Below are 19,784 nucleotides of genomic sequence, written 5' to 3' on the forward strand. Positions count from 1 at the left end.
CACACACACCACACACACCCCATACACACACCACACACACATCACACACACCCCATACACACACCACACACAACACACACAAACACCATACCACACACACACAAACCACACACACCACATGCCCCCACACACACACCACACACACAAACCACACACACACCACTGCCCCCAAACACACACCACACACACACCCCCCCACACACACGCACACAACACACATAACACACTACACAAACCACACACAAAATCCACACACATGCCACGCACAGAACACACACCACACTCACACAGAGCACACACGCACACACACACACACCATGCATTGCAACTCAAATCAAAACAAACCGTGGCTGATGCTTTCTGTGATGGAGGAGTTTTTAAAAGTATAGTGGAAAAGCAAAGGATGAAAACACTTATTCTGATGGACAGGTTTGGGGAACCCCTGAAAATTTCAGAATAAGGCACTCAACATGGAAGGCGCAGCCCAGGCATAGAGGCAGGGAAATGATCTGGGAATAGCAAGAAACCAGTGACTGAAGGTGAGCATGCGTGAAGACAAGAGTTTGCTTTCTGGGGGGATGTGACAAGCCCCTGGAAAGTAAAAGCCTCAGTTGTTCCCCAGGTTCACGGTCCCCATACTGGGTTCCAAAATCAGAGGCAGTGGTAGGGCTGGAGGATCTGCTGGTGGGGCTAAACCTTTGAATGGACTTGAAGGGCTTGCCTGTTACCATTCTTCCCCACAGGTTGAGGAGCGTCAAGATGGAACAGAGGAAGCTAAGTGACCAAGCCAACACCCTGGTGGACCTTTCCAAGGTGAGTGGCAGCATCTGGAGACATCCCCTAGAATACGCAGACACTGAATCTTCTCAGGCTCACCTGTGAGTCCTGGCTGGGTTCGCACTGGACAGCGCGGGACCAGGCAAGCAAAGAAAAATTTCTGCTTGGTTCAAAAATACCTAGGCTCAAGTTTGTTCCATTTGCAATCTACCGGTATGTCTTGTGGTCTTTTAAAACTTGGTGTTTGTTTCTTAAGTGAAATCGCTCAGGTGTGTCTTTGCGTGAAATCAATGAGCTGACTAAACCTTTTCCGTGTCATTTTATGAGCTGCACATTGAGGGACTTCTGAGGTTGGGCTTGAGTTTGCACGGCTGTGAAGCATGCTAGCAAGGACCAGACGGTAACGATGGCCATACTAACTGCCCAGGTCACACCGGTTTGCTGTAATACTTGGAAGTTCATTTTTGTGCATCCTCCAGTCCTCACCAACTAGTTTTTCTGGCCTCAAATTGGTGGCAGTGGTGTGTGTGGGGGGGGTGCATTTCTTTACTTCTCAAGAGGCAGATAGCCTACAAGGAACGTGAAGATACCCAAAAAGAGAGCCCTCTTCTGCGAGCCCTACGCCGTAAGGCTCGCCATCACTCTGCCACTCTGTTTCTGGCCCTGAGCTGCCATAAATACTGTAAAGAAACTCTCTCCTCCTGCAAATCACCCAGGTGAGGGAGCTGAAGGCCGCACTGCTGACAGAGCTGAGAGTTGGTGCCACTGAAGAAAGGGCCTCCCCTCCTTAGCCCCCTCTCCTTATTGCCTCTTGATAGGAATTGTATATTAAGTATACAGCCCAGGGCCAGGCTGGCAGAACATTCCAGCAGATGTCAATTATCATAATGGAACACATTCCCTGGGTAAGCAAGAGAAACTCCCTCAGGCGCATTAAGCAGCCTTTGAAACGAGTGCAATCAGAGAAATCACTAGTTGTTGTGCCACATGCAGGTGCCTTGTTTAATAAAGGGATTGAACCAAAGAAAGGGCCTCCTAAACCTGTGAGGGCTTCAATCGGGGAGTGAGTGGCTTGGCACATTTGGGGAGAAGCCTCCAGGCCCACGTGCCTTTGGAGAAGGGCGTTCACGTGGAGTGCAGGGTGGTTCCTAGGAGCCCGGGGTGGGAGTGGAACGTGGGCCTACAGGAGAGAACTCCCTCAGGTTTTTGGGTGTGTTGGTTTTAATATCAGAAACCCGCTGGAACCAGGTTTAAAAATGGAGAAATCTATTCTAAGGATATAAGGGAGTCTCATTCCAGGCAAAACCTCAAAGGAGACATGTGGCCAGACTGCAGGAAGGAAATGACTTGAACTAGACCTAGGCAGCCCCCACAGCCAGGAAGTCTCTCACCATTTCTTCTCTGTCCTTCTGTTCAAGTGACTGCTTCAGTTCTCTCTCCCTCTCCCTGTCTCTCTCTTCCTCTCCCTCTCCCTGTCTCTCTCTTCCTCTCCCTCTCTCTTCCTCTCTTTCTCTCCCTCTCTGCCTCCTGTCCCCATGACAGACTGTAACAGGCTCCAATTCAGAGAGTACATATGATAGTTTTAGCCACGGGTAAAGACTAATTGGCCCCCTACTAGTCTTAATTCTAAATTCTCAGAAGAGAGGAAATGATTGGCCAATTTGGGCCACTTATCCACCCTGGGACCAATCAGCATTGGCCAGGAAGAGGGTCATGTGGAGCAAACAGGGCTAGGGGCCCACCTGTGAGCTTCAGGAATAGCCCAACAAGACGCCCCAGGATGTTTCTTCCATGAGTAGCAGTGTTTCCTGTCTCTCCTCTCACCTTGCAGGACACGCTGTGACTGATGTTCCCTGGGGACATCAGGCAAACCAAACTTTCAAGCCTGCATTTCTGCAGTGCCACCCACGGCCTTTTGGAGAGATGGGGCCCACAGAGCAGACCGGGTGAAGTGAACCCCTCAGTGAACTGGAAAGACACTCCTGTGAATTGGGTGGGGGAACTAAGCCGTAAATACCCCAGGAGCAAGTTACCTGGAAAGAAAGAGTGTGCAGGAAAGGGTTAAGGGAAAAATCTGCAGAACCCCCGTGGGGAGAGCTGAGGAGGAGATGAACTCTGCCATTCACCCAGTCTTTGTCTTTCCCCCCCGAGGAGACTCATCCAAGGTCCTGGCAGCAGCTTAGCACACTTCACACTGGTCCATATTCCCCCTGGCATCCTGTCACCAAGCAATGGAACAGGGAGAGACAATAACGCCGTGTTCTCTCTCTTTTCTGTCTTTGTGCTGTAGCCTCCCAACTCAGCGCCTTCCCACTCCTGCCCTTTGCTCCTCTCTAAATTAAGAATATGGCATGTGGCCTCCACATATTATGTCTGTATTGAATTGCTGTCCTATAGGCTGGCAGAGCTGGGAGGGCTTGGAGTCTTTCCCCGATTGCTTCAATTACTTCAATTGAAATATAAAAATAATTCCTACCATCGGAGGCTCAGGTGATCGAATAAGATGATATCTGTGAAAATGCTTTGTAAACTGTAAAGGTTTTGCAAATGGTAGTTCTGATTATCAATATAGATGAGGAAACCAAGATCCAAAGGAACAAAGTGACCATCCCACGGTCAGGCAGTTGGTGAGCACCAGCACGGGGGCCACAACCCAGGGTCCTGGACTCTGAGTCCAGAGCTCATCAGGGTGCCCCTGCGGTCAAATGAAATGGGTGATGTTGCACATTCCGCGAAGAATGTGCGCCTTGAGGAGGTTCTGTCATGTTGATTAATAAAGGGAGTACTTTCACTTCTAAAGTCGCCCTGTCCTGCAAGGGCATCCACAACACGGTGTCCTGCTTTGGCAACAGCAGAGCTCATGGGAGCGGGGCCATCTCCATGCCACCTTGTGACCTTTCCTTATGCTGCCCCAGTGAATTTCCTCATGGGGCCTGGAGTCTGCTTGGGAGGCCTCACTGCATTTTGCGCCCCTGTTCCCCTTCATTCGTCTCTGGCTTCTCACGTCTTCTTTTACTCCTCTTTTTTCCTCTCACCTTACTTGCTGCTGCTTTGGTCCCTGGAGCATAAACCATTTCCATATCTTCCTAGAGTAACCTGAAATTTCACATGAAATAGGACTGGGGTGTCACTGGCAGATCATCAGAAACCCAAAGAGCCACAGTACCTCAGGGATGACCAAGCAACCACCGGCCTGGCTCTCTGCATTGCCGCCCCAGGAGCCTCACTCCCTGACGCATGGGAGGCTGAAGACGCTTGTGAATCTTGTTCCCAAGTCTGATGTACACAGCCAAGATGGCATTTGCTAATTTGCTGGGAGAAAAATATCTGTTGCATAGACTGGGACTCTGCAGACCAACAAGGGGGCCACAGGATGTTGGGGAAGGAGCACTGGTAATCAGCCGGCACCCCTGGAACACGGGGAGTCAGTGCTGAGTGCAGGAGGGGTACTGGGGAGCTCTGAGGGGAGCACCCTCAGGACCCCTGCCGAGGAGTGAGGGCAGGATTGGTCAGAGGGAGGGTTTGAACTGTGATACAGTCAACAAAGACCTCAGCCCTTCAGAGTGGCCCTTCAGGGATGTCCCACCCTGAGACATTGTGGATCAGTCAGGGGAAGGGCCACACCTCAGCAAGGCAGCCCCCTTTGGCTAAGCATTGTGCCTGAGAGTTCATTCACTTTACATCCTGTCTGCTGTGTTAAAATAGAGTTTGGGAGATGTGCAATAACTCCTAACTGTGTATAGTTATTATTAACTCCAATTTTATAAGGCAACCGAGATTGAGAGAGGCCAGGCGCCTGGCAGAGGGCACACTGGAAGTGAGCTGCAGATGTGTACTTGAGCCCCGGCCTACTAATTATACACCCACTGCACTGTCCATTCCCCACCAGCGTCTTCTCTGGAATCATTAGATGCCAGCAGCCATGTGAGCTGAGAGGTTGTGGCCCTGTGAGAACACGAGACAGTTTAGAGACTCACTTTATTTAAGAAAAAAAAAAAAAAAGGGCCACTTTTTCCCACTTGGTGCATATTTTCTAATAAAATGCTGTCATTAATGCTCATTACTTTTGTAATAAGAAAACAAAAATGTGCACACTTCAGCATCCCCGTCCCCAGGAAAGAAGCCTGTATCCTTCCTTGACCAGATCAGCTGGTGTGGAAGTGGCTCCTGTCATACTGTGGAGGGCGTTTCATTTCTCCCATTGCAGATTCCTCTGTGATGACCTGTCATCTCCCTGTCTCTTGCCTCTCTCTCTCCACACAGATGCAGAATGTCATGTATGACTTAATCACAGAACTCAATGACCGGAGCGAAGACCTGGAGAAGCAGATTGGCAGCCTGGAGTCGAAGCTGGAGCATCTCACCGCCAGCTTCAACTCCCTGCCGCTGCTCATCGCCGACACCCTGCGCCAGCAGCAGCAGCAGCTCCTGTCTGCCATCATCGAGGCCCGGGGTGTCAGCGTGGCAGTGGGCACCACCCACACCCCAATCTCCGATAGCCCCATTGGGGTCAGCTCCACCTCCTTCCCGACCCCGTACACAAGTTCAAGCAGTTGCTAAATAAATCTCCCCACTCCAGAAGCATTACCCATAGGTCTTAAGATGCAAATCAACTCTCTCCTGGTCACTTTGCCATCAAGGAACATTCAGACCAGGGAACGGAAAGAAGAGAGACCGAGCTAATTAACTAACTCATGTTCATTCAGCGTGCTTGGTCCGACATGCCTTGAAACCAGAAATCTAATCTCTGTTTAGGTGCCTCTACTTGGGAGCGGGAAGAGGAGATGACAGGAAGCGACGCCTCTGGCAGGGCCCTTGCTGCAGAGTTGGTGGAGAACAGAAATCCACGCTCAATCTCAGGTCTTCACGCGGGGGGTGGGGGTCAGATGCACTGAAGTAGCCAACGGCGAAGCCAGTCCAGAAGAGGGGTCCACTGGGAGGGAGGGTCGTGTCAGGCTTGGGGGATGGGCTCCTCGCCATGGGGGTCTTTGAACACACCTCTCTCCTTTCCTTTTGTCTACGGAAGCCTCTGGCTGACAAAAGTAAAAGAGAGCTGCCCACAACTTGCCAAAACAGATATACCCAAATCAGACTGAGAAAAAAAAAAAAGACACAGACAAATAAAAAGCCAGATTTTCCACTTGATATTAATACCCACATAAATCTGTGTGTTTGCAAACGTGTACATGTACACACATACACATCCCACATTCAGTTCAGGTCCTTTCTTATTTGAGCTTAATCCAAATAAAAAGGGACTTGACACCTTACCCTGCATACGATAGGCACCCCTTACATGTGTGTTGAGTTGGTCTGAATCTGAACGTGGGGTGCTTCAGTTCAGGTAGTTAGCTAGTTCTGGCCACATTCTGAGTTTCACTGAAGATGCGGATCCCTTCAGACATAATGCACATTGCTTTGTCCTGGATATGCACCTTGCTTGATTTGAAATGGATGCCAAGCCAAAATTGTTGGCATTCAGGAGGGATAAGCAGGCTTCTAAAAATAACAACATCTGCAGAGTTTTCTTCTTCCATCCAAACAAGCTGTGTTTTGATGGACCACATGACCAGGTGTATGTCTGTATGTGTGGAGGGAGAGGACAAGGAATTGGGCGTGTGTGTGCAGACATGCACAAACAGGAGCAATCCAATAACACCTTAGTGAATAGAAATATGGTTTGGGGATTTGCTGAGCTGTATTTATCCAGCAACAGGTTTCCAGCACCAGATGTTAGGAGTGCAAAAAGGCCAAGTGCCTCACTTGTGAGCCTCTGAGCTAGGAGGAGAAGTGATGAAGAGTGGCCCATGTGGTCCCTTCTACCTGACCTTAAGTCATCTCAAAATGAAATATGGTGAGAATAAAGGGAACCCTTAGGGAACCTTGTAGGTAAGGTAAATGGACATGGATTTGTCAGTAGCCTGTTCCTACTGTGCCATGTTAATCTTGGTGCGAAAAACTATTCCAATACATCTCAAACTCCAAGAGACTTCAGAAACGTCAAGATTTAGTGTAGTGAGAGGCACAGAAAAATGTTTTCATTGCTCCATAATCTGACCACACGTAACATTTGTGACATGAAAACCATGACTTTCTCATTCTGAGGACTTTGGTTTCTGCCTGTGGGAAATTGAATGGCACTGTATGGACTATTTCATCTGTTGATGGTAAAACAAAAGAGTGATTTTTTTGCTTGTGGTTGTCATCTTGGGTTTACTTTTGTAAGAAGACATCATCACCATCCTGAAGGCAGTGGCTTGGCATGGAGATTTTTCTTCTGTAGCACTAGGCCTGTTCTTCTAAGGACAGCACAAGGTAGACAATTGTAGAGCCAAGGCCACTTTTTCAGGAATATCTAGTCTCTTGCTAAACCTCTTCTTTCTCTCTTGCTATTGCTGCTGCTCTTTTGATGGTTTATAGTCTTAATGGCTTGCCTTGATAATTCCTTTGAACACTTTCATTAGTTGTTTTGCATACCAGAGATGCCACACCTGCTGTTGGCTTATTTTTTTACTTGTTCTTTTAACTGTTGATTATCTGAACGTTTCCCCTCCTCCTTGTTTCACGTCCCAAGAATGGTGCTCCTGTTTTCAGTGACAGTTCAGCTGAACATATAAGCAGATGTGTAAACAGATGAAATAACCATGCAGTTTCCTTGTGGCATTAGTTCCATTTCACAAAGCGAAGACCACCGGTGGGCTGATCTGAGTGTGCCAATCCTGATCATTTAAACCTACAGCCTTCAACTAGTGATTCCTACTCACCGTTTTCATTCTGCTGTAACCCTGTGATATGTGTGCGTGTGGGTGTGAGTGTGGGTGTGTGCACATATAGAGATTTAGTCTTAATTTCAACCAAATGACATGCAAGATTCCACTGCCACTCTTCCTGGCCAAAAGTGTGCACAGACTGTGATTTATTCATTGTGGTCTGCAAATAATTCTTCTTTAACCCATCATTGATGCTCTCACTTAGGTAAACCCTAAAGACCAAACTAGCAACACTAGTCAAGGGAGTGATTGGAGTTATTACTGGTAGCAGTAGCCACTGGCATCCTAGAAACACATGGACATTTGTAGCATGAATTGACCTATTGGTAGTGCAATAGCTATACATGATTTTTATTCTTGGCAAAAGAAAATGCTTCAAAAAAAAGTGATCGAACCTGCACATTGGTCCTGTAATAGCAAATGGAAGGCTATTTCTCTGTGCTAGCATTTCAGCTTTATGTGGGAAAGTTACCCGTTCTCCTGCAAGTACAATCAACCCTTGATGACTTAAGTATTAATTATTCTGGGTGTAGCTCACCCAAGTTTTCTTCCTACATCTTTTGGCTAATTCCACCACACCTCAGCATCACAGTCAGATGGGAAAAGGGGCAGGTGGATTCTCATGTCATGCCTTCATGTACCTTATTTTCAAGTTTTGTGGTGGAGGAGGTTTAATTATCTGCTCAAGAATCTGGTATACATAGCCAGGTGCGGTGGCTCACGCCTGTAATCCCAGGACTTTGGGCAAGGCAAGAGGATCACCTGAGGTCAGGAGTTCAAGACCAGCCTGGCCAAAATGGCAAAACCCCATTTCTACTAAAAATACAAAAATTAGCTGGGTGTGGTGGTGGGCACCTATAGTCCCAGCTACTTGGGAGGCTGCGGCAGGAGAATCACTTGAACCCTGGAAGTGGAGGTTGCAGTGAGCCGAGATCGTGCCATTGCACTCCGGCTTGGGTGACTGAGCAAGACTCCGTCTCGAAAAAAAAAAAAAATCGGCTATATGCAAAAACTATTAATTATGTAACCTCACTCCAATACTGTACTGATCAAGATCTGCCCACTCCTAGAGGACTGACCCAATGGCAGATCCCCTACTATAATCTTTCTGACAACTCAGTGACAGGTAAAATCACTCTAATATTCCTAAAATATCTAGACACTTGAATTAGAAATACAGAGCCACCCCCACCCCCGCCATTGCTTAAGCCATATTATAGCTTCGTGTACTGTAAAGTCAGGGATGTACTGTGATACTTTACGACCACTAATCTCAGTGGAATTTCAGGACATAGCATTAGTTGGTAAATTACACCAGACTAGGGGCTCACTCCTCCTTAGATTGAAGTCCAAATAAAAGTCTTCACCTTTGGATCAAAGGCCACATATATATGATCATCATCAATAAATTGTCATCGAGTGTCTATGAACTGCTCTTGCCATCTTCCTAATACGTAACTTCATGACATCATGTCTCTAGAAGTGCTTAATACAATCCAAAAGAACAAGAGGGGGAAGGCCCCAAGTCACCACTGACCGACCTCAGCAGGGGCCAGTGGTAGAACAACAATCTTGTGAATTAGGAGATATAGAAAATGTACGCAAAAGTAAATTCCAAGCGCTGAGCATGTACAAGCTATTGTTATTATTAAAAGCCAAGAAGGAAGAGCATTGAAGAAGTAATGATTTTAATATATTAGGGGATTTCCCCCTTAAATTTTTATAATTTCCTTGTGAATAAACAATCATGGAAAAGAAGAAACCTAGTCATACAAAATCAGAATAAATAAAAATCTTAAGACTGGATCCACATCTTTGGCCAATTCATATAAGCACCTAATACATCAATTTCTCTGTACTTAAAATGAAGAGAATAATTAATATTCTTAAGTACAACGTTTTCAATAGAGAACAAATGAAATCACCTTTGTCATCAACAGCAGCCCAGACTGACTGTATCTAGTTCACACCTTGATGTTACGTTTGAATGCAGTCAATAGTTACCAAAAAATAATTAGTGCATATTAAATAGTCGTAAAATCAGCAGGGAGAAATATGGGATTAGCATGTAGTTCCAGAACCTTCCTCCTCCTCCTCCAGAGTGCAACTCAACAAACAGTACACTCCAAATTAAGAATCAATGTTTCATCCCAGGACAAACGGTGTTGCTCCTATCACAGTACCACAACTGAGATACTGTGAAGTCATTGCACTACCAGTAGGTTACTACTCTTTTTAAGTTACTGTTTTTAAATTCTAAAATATGTCCCCAGTTTTCTACATTCATTCTTCTTCCCCAAGAATTGCTAGAAGCAGATGAAGGATCCCTATTGACTCTGCAGGGTTTGATTTCAGTACCTTAGACAGCTATCTGGTTACTTCCCGGTAGGCACGAACAACTCCTTCTCTCCCCTTGCAGTCGGTGGGCTTGATGATGCCCCAGACAGTATCCTTTCCTTCTCTACTGCCGCCAAAATAAACATTATGGAAATGGGATCATTAACACCACTGAGAAAGGAGTTTACAGGGATCGCAATAGTAACTGTCTGCTTGTGGTAGTAGAAAGCTTGTGCCAGGCTGCATGAATAGAAATTAATGTTAAACTCCTGTTAGACAAGTAATATGTAGATTTTTATTGAAACAGACCACAGCTTATTAAAAAGTACTCAGTGCAATGGTATATACATATATACAGATAGAAAAAAATATAACTGTGATCTTTTTGTCTTACGCCATTACTGGAAACACCCAAACGTGAACTGGAGTTCCCTCTGAACAAAATCATTGTCAAATCTTCAACATATGACCTCCAAATCTAGGTGCCAAGTGCCCTGTGACAGTTGTTTACACACCTGAAAAATGTATCCTGGAAGCTGTAATCTTGGGCCTGGGCTATGTGTTGAAACAAGCAAAAGAGACATCGTGACCAACCAAGCTGGTGGAGGAAAAGCACAAAATTCAACTCCAACCTGCAGTTAGGATCCCAAAGAGATGTTGACATTTATAGCCAAAAAGAAAAAGTACATATATATATATATATATATATATGAATGAATCGGATCGAAGCGGCCAACGTCCAGCTTCACACAAGAAGGACAAGGAATAAACAACATTCTCTAGCTGTATCATACTGTCTCAGTTTTTGAATCTCAACCAGGACTGATCCACCTTCATCAGATGTTTTTTAATGGCGCAACAACTCAATTTTGGTCCCAGACTCTCCATTCTGCACTGGCCACGAGAACAACAAGAGAATGACAGGATGTTAATGGAGGAAACATTTTCATGGCAAGCTCAGAAACTGAAGTGTTTATATTCAGAATCAGATGAGCTTTAATATGAATTTGCATCTTGCCTCTGTACTGCTTGCTATTTTTTAATAATAGGAGAAAGCATAACAGTTTATTTTAAATATGAAATATATTGATATAAAATATATTGTAACTTTCAATTAACATTTTGTATCAAATTAGTGTTTAGCAGGTCCACTGTCAGCCTGCTCTCCCAATGACTGTTTCTGAGTACACATCACTGTTAGTGATTGCCGGGCACCCAGACCAAGGGTCCTCCTACCACAGCCTACTGAACTGCCATATTCTAATTCTCCAAGGCCTGAGTATTAGAGACAAAAGGACATTATTCCAAGCTTAGAAGAATAATTCTACCCTAAATTCTATCAAGCCATTTCAGAAGATATTTTAAAAGCCATCACTCCTTTAGTAGCTGTGCAAAGCCAGTTTAATAAAAGTGCAGGCTCTTTCTATATAAATTCAAAGGCCTCATTACATAAATTATATAAGTCTCAAACTCAGCCAACCAGTTTTCTTTTGACAATGTCAGAATTGGACATAATAAAGAGTCCTGTTTTCCTGTAACTTAAAATACTCAAAATCTTAGGCATTCTGAGTTTCTCCATGTACATGAAACCGGGGTTGGCTTTCCAAACTACACAAGGCCCAACAAGAGTCCAGTGTGCAGATGTGCTTTCCTAAATTGGCAATACCCTTGAGGGAGCAAGGTTCCCACATGTTTATCAAGGATATGGAGCCCAGCTCCTAAGGGAATGATGGGAGGAGCTGGCAGGACATGAACAGCCAGAGCCAGCAAAGAGCCAGGCTGCCTTTTCTGCTAGCTTCCTCTAGCTGGGAGGAAATAAAGGGTTCCCGTTGAGGTATTGTCCTTTATAGCAAAATTAAGCAACTCATGGAATCTACACCCCTCTTTCTCTACAGAGCAGCTGAGATATACATGTAGAAGTTCTCAGTTCCCTCCTTCGTATGGCTAAGGCACTACTTCTAGATGAAAACAGGATGTGTTTGGTTACAGAATAAAGGTTTTCTAGAATCAGTGAGCCTCTTCTCACCTAGGATCCTCACTTGTTGTTGTTGCTTTGGTGCAATATTGTACAAGTGCAAACCAGGTTGCATCTAGGCAGATTTAACTGAGCCTATGTGTCTCTCCCCTTCCCAAGCACTGAAAATTCACATAGATTTACAGATAGTGCAAAACAACAAGTTTTTTCCTAGGAAAAGGCTGGAATCCCTCAAATTTCAATTTATATGAGCTTAAGGGTATATAAGTCTTGGGGCTCAATGACATTAGGTATTCATGCTGTTTGAAAGAGAAATGTCTACATGCCCATTTTCAGTCTGTTTGTGTAGCTGAGCCCTAACTTGTACACAAGTTTTCTTTTTATGGAGCTAAATTCTCTCAGTGCCTGTATTACTCCTCAGTTATATGTTAGGCCAAGCTCTACTGAAGCCATCTGAACTCCAGGGCACTTGTTTTTATCAGGTTACTTACTCACCGGATAATGGAAACTGGCTTATTTTCAATTTTACAATTGACTGATGAATGTATTGGTGGTAATTGATTTATTTCTTAACTTTTTTTGCTACTAAATGATTTTTTCTTTTTTAAAATTATTATTATTATTATTTTGAGACTTTTAGTCTTACTCTGTCGCCCAGGCTGGAGTTCAGTGGTGCGATCTCAGCTCACTGCAAGCTCCACCTCCTGAGGTCATTCTCCTGCCTCAGCCTCCCGAGTAGCTGGGACTACAGGTGCATGCCACCACACCCAGCTAATTTTTTTGTATTTTTAGTAGAGACAGGGTTTCATCATGTTAACCAGGATGGTCTCGATCTCCTGACCTCATGATCCACCTGCCTAGGCCTCCCAAAGTGAGCCACTGCGCCTGGCCCACTAAGTGCTTTTTTCTTTTGGTTTTTCCTTCTAACACTGCTCAGACTAAGACTTACATTTATAAAGAGCAAATATATTCTGACCTTTCCCCTCAAAGTTGTATTCCATCTAGAATCAAGGAAACAAATGCAAATTCATCATTTGGGGAAAGCAGACCTCTTGACTGTAATTCAAGTCCATGGCTATATGCTAACCCTTGCTACTCAAAGTGTGGTCCACAGACTGGCAGCGTTAGCATCATCTGTAAGCTTGTTAGAAATGCAGAGTCTCAGGCCCCACATCAAACCTTCTTCATCAGAATTGGCCTTTTGACAAATCCCCAGGTGACCTGTATGCACCAGAAATATTGATAAGCACTGGCCTCACCTCACCGTAGTGATAACCAACCTCGTTAATAATTACAGAGTGAAACTATTTCTTCCTTGAGTCTCATTTACAGAATTATTTGAAGATGTGAAGGTCCTGAATGATCATAAGGATAAAAAAATGCATCTTAAAATTCCATTTGAGGTTATATAACTTGGATGGTCTACATCAAACATAATAAAGTCAATAAGAGATAGTCTTTTTCTGGTCTTACCTAAATAGCACTCCATATCCTTGAGCCACCTCAATGCCCCCGTTTCTAAGTTTTAGTCTTTTTTTTTTTTTTTTTTTTTTAAGACCAGGCTAGCAGAGCCATCAGAATATCAGGTGGAACCTCAGAGCAGGTCCTCTGGAAGGCTACAGGAGTCTCTGCTTAGCATAGTACAGAAATTGTTGTGTTTCTTGATCCTTGTATTCTTCCCTTGAGGAACTCAGCATCTCACCAGTAAGAACTCCCCTCCCCTAGAGGAAACTAGCAAGAGAAGTTAGTTTAACCATTTAGAAACATTGCTAATCTCCTTGAAAGCCAATTATCTTATTCATTGCACCAACAAGAAACACTCCAAGGTGGGCAAGGAAAGATGTGAATTCTGATATTGGCGCCATAACTCGATATGTACCCAGAAACAGTTATGTTCTAAATTAATGGCTTTAACCTGTTCATTGTAAAAAGTGCCTTGGACTTCAATCTAAAGAGGTCAGTATAAATATGTATGTGTGTGTGTGACGTGTATGTAGGCAAATATTTACAGATTTATACATACATAGGTGCACACACATATACCCGCACATTCATATATAATATATACATACATATATAAATGCTTCATAATATATCATATTGCTATTCATAGCTCCATTTCTTTTGTCTGGTCCTATGTTTATTTGTTTAGTGAGACCTTTACATAGAGAGGTTCTATTCGGAACATTGATGTATTTTTTGTTTGTTTTTTACTTTTTATTAAAAAGGTAAAGGATATTAAAAAAAAAAAGTCAAGTGCCTGAAGGTTTTGAATGGAGTTATGGTAAACTTTCTCAGGTCACCAAAGAGGAAACATTTTTCCTTTGGAAAACATTTTTCTGTTTCAGTGACTTTGTTTTCCCTTGGTGGTAATGCATAAATAAGAGTGGTTAAAGTGATTTTGTAAGTTTTATTTCAATCCATTTCTGTGGTTCCCATAAGGCAACAGCTAAAAATTTGTTCAGTCTAGTGCCCAGTTTTCTCCACACATCAGCATCAGAAGGGCCCGGTCTTCACATGCTCTGCGTGGTTTTGTTCGCGTTGTTACTGTGTTCCTAAGGAAAGGCAAATGAAGTTGCAGGGGCTGGAGCTTAGACCAGCTCCAAATACGGCTTCCTTTTGGTAACACACACAGAAGGTGGATTAGTGGGAAGTCTCTCTCCCTGAATCAGGTGGGAACCTGTGTCTTAGAAGGCAGAGGAGTCCCAGTGAACTCTCCACAGCTCCATGGGCCCTGCCTGTCTACAGTTATACAACTGCCTGTATGAGTCAGCCTTTCTCTACCTTAGCCAAAGGTCTTCTCTTTCTGTGGTGTGACAGCTTGTAATGAACCAACTTGCTCTGGTTAGAAGTCCCTAGAGCTCCAGGAAGAGTCGCCAGGTTTCCATTGCTGTGCTCAAAGCTCAAGGACACATTATACTTCTTTAAACCAACTAAATCTCTCTAGCTCCCTGCCCCCATGGTGACACTTTCATAATAGGCAGGGCCAAGTCAGAGAGGTCATGCCCTGTATACAGTGTCAATCAGAAGAGACACTGCAAAATGTCAGAGGTGACCAGAAAGACAACAGATCTCTCCAGCTGTCCTCACAGCTGCAGGCACATTTGTGGAATTGTGAGTAGGAAGGCTTGGCAGCCAGGGGATGGGAAATGAATTTCCCCAAGTTGAAAACCCTGTACCCTTACTTTCCTTCCAGTAAATTTTTCTGTAGTTCTAGGCAAATAATAATAATAATAATAATAATAATAATAATAATAAAAATGCAAATTAGGTGCTTTAGAAGGAGTATGTAATATCTGGGACTTTTTCTAAGTTGGTAGACCTAAAAAATGTTTTCAAAAATATATCTAGCTGCATTTCTACTGCTGTCATTCCTTAAAGCTCTTCCTCCAAAAACTCCATATGAATGAATACATTTACCAACTCAGTGATTACTAAATAATAGTACTTTATACTTATACACAATAATACCTTTCATCTAAGGATCTCAAATGCCAATATATTAGTCATCGCCCTGTAAGGTGGATGACATATTATTCCCATTATTCCAATGGGAAAATTGGGCCATAGAAAACTGAGGAGCAAATGACTCATCTACAGGAATTAAATGGAAAAAACAGCCTAGGATTTCTCAGCACACTTTAGGAGTGAATGAAAACTTAGAGGCTTCAGTTCTACTACTGGCCACCATTGGATTTGTAAGATCCAGGATGTGTATTGACAACATGTGTCCAGACCCAGGCTTAGGGCATCTGGAATGAGAGTGGTGGGCTGGTGTGTGGGTCTGAGGATCTGGATGGGAGACTGCATTTTCTTCTCTGTGCAAAATATGGAAGTGTGACCTTGAAGGTGGGCTTAGTCTATGGCCTTCCCCACTCCTTCTTGAACTGAAGCTGGAGAGAATGGGCATTTTTAAATGTTACGGCATATGCTAATATAATATGATGGCATTAAATAAAAACAAGAAGAGAACTGACTAAAACCAAAAAACCAAAAATGCAAGCGACTGATTTCCTTTAATTTTATCTTCTTCTTTCCCTACGTGTATAGTTGTGAAAGCAAGATTTTTTAAAAGAGGAAATCTTAATTTAGATCGGAAACAGCGTCCCCTGGAAAAGGTTGCTTCTTTAAGCAAGGCCAGAACTGCTGTGGTTTTCATGGTAGTGTTGACTCAGGAGATTGGCACCCCCAACATGGAGACACATGGAAGGCCTTAATACCAAACCCAGTTTTAACCACCTAGAGAGAGTGAGAGCCGCTCCTAAGGTGAATGGCTGTTCATCAATGAGAATATCTAGACACACTGATGTGTGATAAGGCAAACTTGCCACTATGTTCAAGTAAAGTATCAAGCAGTTCCACACAGCACTCCTTCCATTTAGCTGAGCAGAGGGTCTCAGTAGACTCATCTCAGAAGCTTTTGAAAACCCCAAGCCAGGCTTCTCAACCCATGGAGACTCAGAAGCAGAGTATGGGTGACACCTGGGCATGTCACTGAAGCACCACAGGTGGTTCTAAGGGGTGCCCCAAGTTGAGCACCACTGATCCAGAGCTTGCTGAGGTGAGGTCACCAGTGCCTAGCTTGGCACAGCCCTCCTCAGGATCTCTCCCCTCCCCCTAGTTGGTGAGGAGAGGGGAAGAGAAGAGAGTAGGAGGGGGTAAGGTTTTTGTAAAGATGGTGATTTACTCGAAGCTTGATTCCTTTTCATCTTGCCCTCATGTCTCTTCAGTCCTGGCCCCATGAGACTGTGCTGATCTGCATTCTGGCTCTACGTGCATTGGCAAACAATGCTGCCAGGTTACTCTTCCCTCACACGGTATTTCTCTGGCTGGCTGCTGCTTTCTCCTGGCACACGGTCTGTCTGGGTGTAATGTCTTCCTTTGGCCTTAGCTCTGGGTGAGGATTGAGGGAGGGCTATTCTGACATTTTTCACTAGACGAAAAAAGTTAAAATTAAACATAACACATTGTCCTTGCTAGCAGGTAACTCACTAAATCTAACACACAAAAATTGGGTAACCTGCTATGTTATACGCATTGATCTTTTCCAAACTATATTTAACCATTAGATAAAATGTTGTCTCCTATTATAAAGAAAATTTGATCCATTATTACGTCATGCTTAACTGTGGAAGCTGGAAAAACAGGACATTAGAACTCAAAGGTGGGCCCAGTTTTCCAAAATGGACAATTCTGCTAATTCAGAATTCAGGAGACTCTGAGTAAGAACACCCCCTGCAGGCCAACGGGAATAGAGCAATCTGAGGGAAAAAGAAATGCCACTTGGCATCCAGGAAAAGGCTCATCTGTATGGCTGTCAAAAACAAGGTGCTGGCACTGTATGCAGATGCAGATGAGAAGGCAGACCATGCCTGTTAGGGGCATTCATCTAGGTCATGGCCATTGCCTTACACGTAGGAGACAGAGATTCAAGAGAAGTGATTTGCCCAGAATCAAATGGGGAATTATGGGCAGAAAGTAAACTGGAACCTTTTCATGCCACATTGAGAATGCCTTCTGGGTTGATGTGGAAAATTGAGGCCTGCCCACAGCCTCTCCATGCTCTTTCTTGCTTCATCCTCATAAAGTAGTTGGTTATCCATTTTGCAAATGTTTGCTAAGAAGAAAAGACCCCTGCTTTTCAACACACGCATACACCGCTAATGTGCACATCACATTAGCAATCTCTCAAAGAAAACAAACATATGCATATTGTGACTGGTTAAAATAATTCATAGTGCATTTTATATTCCAGAGGCATTGATCATTTTCAAAGTTATCTGCGTTTAGTTTAAAGAATTTACAGCTAATACTTGCAAAGCTACAAGAACCCCCACTGGTCAGGAAACATTAAATTCGATTATTAAAATGATGTGATTTTATATCCAGCATTACAGTGGATTATGCTAATGATGGTCAAGGTTATTAATTTTCATTGCAGTCACCACTGCAAATAATACATGAAGATTAGCCAAAATTAACTTAATCTGCTTGTAGCATGAATTTGAAATTTACACTTTATTTTTTCTGAGAACAAGTCATACTTAACAGCATCTCTTAAAATGCATTCCAACCCCCCTGGAAAACCAAAGGTGGAAAACACGCATGCAATACCTGAAGGCGATTTCCTCTTCACTTAGGTAAAACGCTTTTCCAAACCTCTTCTGCTTCCTACTTTCAAACACTGGGGTATCACTTAAAAGCAATCAAGTACTTCTCAAGAAAGAATGCATACAGTAATGGGGCACCCACATCCTAGTCACTCATCAAGGGAAATGTCAGGTCTTCTGTAAGTGCCTGTAAGCTGTGATTCAATTGCCCTTTCTTAGAACACCCTCCTCACCTCCCACCTCTTGGAATGAGAAGGTAGATACATAACTCATCCTAAACTTCAGAATTTGGGAATCTTAACAAATTTACTCTTAGGATTTCCTAGAGACCTTTTTCCAATAACAACAATGCAATGTTTACTTGATTCACAAAATTGGGAACATAGGACCCTGTTTGGTGGCAGTTTAATTCAGAAAATGCTCGACAAGTATGGTCAGATCATCAATAAGAGGAACTGACCTTCTCAGTTCTATACTTGGAAATAAGATGTGAGAAAACTGTGGAGGACATTTATTCGCTATCTCTAGAGCACCCATTCCCCAATTCTCTGCCAACAGCATGCAGAGTTTTCTTTAGTGAATTTGCCCTTCCCCCATCCCAACTATGCACTTGGGTGGGGTTAATACAACTTCCAGACCTCTGGTGGGCCATGGCAGGCTTAAGACAATCAGAGTAGCTCATCACCCTAGCCAAGGGATGGGCACATGGCCCAAATCAGGCCAATGGGAGCAAGTGAACGCCAGAGCCCAGGGCTTGAGCCGGAGCAACCAGAAAAGACCCTCTGCCCCAGGAGGGTGAGGTGCTGCTTGGTCAGGAGCTGCTGCAACCCTTTTATTTGATGAGGGGAGAGGGAGGAGTTGACAGAGGGCCACCATGTGGAACATGAGGATGAAGACCACCAAAGGCAGAGGGGAGAGGAGAGAAATGGGGATATTATGTGGCATAATAAGAGATATGTTTTGGGTCTTTGTCCCTTGTTCCTGGCACAGAGCTCCTAAATCCCATGGGACTTCCTGGGTGATAGGACCCACTTCTTGTTATAATGAGGTGACTCTTGCTGGGCTCCTGGATAGCTCCAAAATTGGAGCTGGTCACCAGAAAGACCAAGCTCTGATTAGAAACCTGGAACCTTCAGCCTAGCTCACATGGTGAAACCCCATCTCTACTAAAACTACAAAAATTAGCCGGGCATGATGGTGCATGCCTGTAATCCCAGCTACTCAGGAGGCCGAGGCAGAAGAATTGCTTGAACTCGGGAGGCGGAGGATGCAGTGAGCTAAGGTCGCACCACTGCACTCTAGCCTGGGCAACAGAGCGAGGCTCTATCTCAACAAACAAAACAAAACAAAACAAATTGATCATGCCTGTGTGATGAAACCTCCATAAAAACCCTTAGACAAAAGAGTCTAGAGAACTTCCAGGTTGGTGAACACATCCACGTGCCAAGAGGGTGGCATACCCCAGCTCAATGGGATAGAAGCTTCTGTGACTGGGGCCCTTCTGGGTCTTGCCCTATATGCCTCTTCTCCTGGCTGTTCATTTATATCCTTTAAAACAAATCCATAAACATAAGTAAAACATGTTCATGAGCTCTGTGAGCCATTCTAGAAAATTGTTGAACCTGAGGAGGGAGTTGTGAGAACCCCTAATTTATAGCCAGTCAGTCAGGAGTATGAGAGGCCAGGACTTGTGACTGGCATCTGAAGTGGAGGGCAGACTTGTGGGACTGAGTCCTTCACCTGTGGGGTCCGTGCTAACTCCGCATAGCTAGTGTCACAATTGAATTGAATTGTTGAATGCCTGTTCTTGTCTGG

The 19,784-nt window shown here is 44.1% G+C and overlaps 1 protein-coding gene across 1 annotated transcript in view; it reads left to right on the forward strand.

The window, feature by feature from the left end:
• The window catches only part of KCNN3 (potassium calcium-activated channel subfamily N member 3), a 174,337-nt gene extending 158,481 nt beyond the window's left edge, over positions 1 to 15,856 (forward strand). Inside the window, exons 7-8 of the mRNA XM_032154422.2 lie at positions 744 to 813; positions 5,041 to 15,856. Coding sequence (XP_032010313.1) covers positions 744 to 813; positions 5,041 to 5,337 — 367 coding nt within the window. The 3' untranslated portion in view covers positions 5,338 to 15,856. The remainder of the gene's footprint in view (positions 1 to 743; positions 814 to 5,040) is intronic.
• The last annotated feature ends 3,928 nt before the right edge of the window (positions 15,857 to 19,784 follow it).

This window comes from Hylobates moloch, unplaced genomic scaffold (genome assembly GCF_009828535.3).
Source record: "Hylobates moloch isolate HMO894 unplaced genomic scaffold, HMol_V3 SCAFFOLD_5, whole genome shotgun sequence".
NCBI lineage: Eukaryota > Metazoa > Chordata > Mammalia > Primates > Hylobatidae > Hylobates > Hylobates moloch.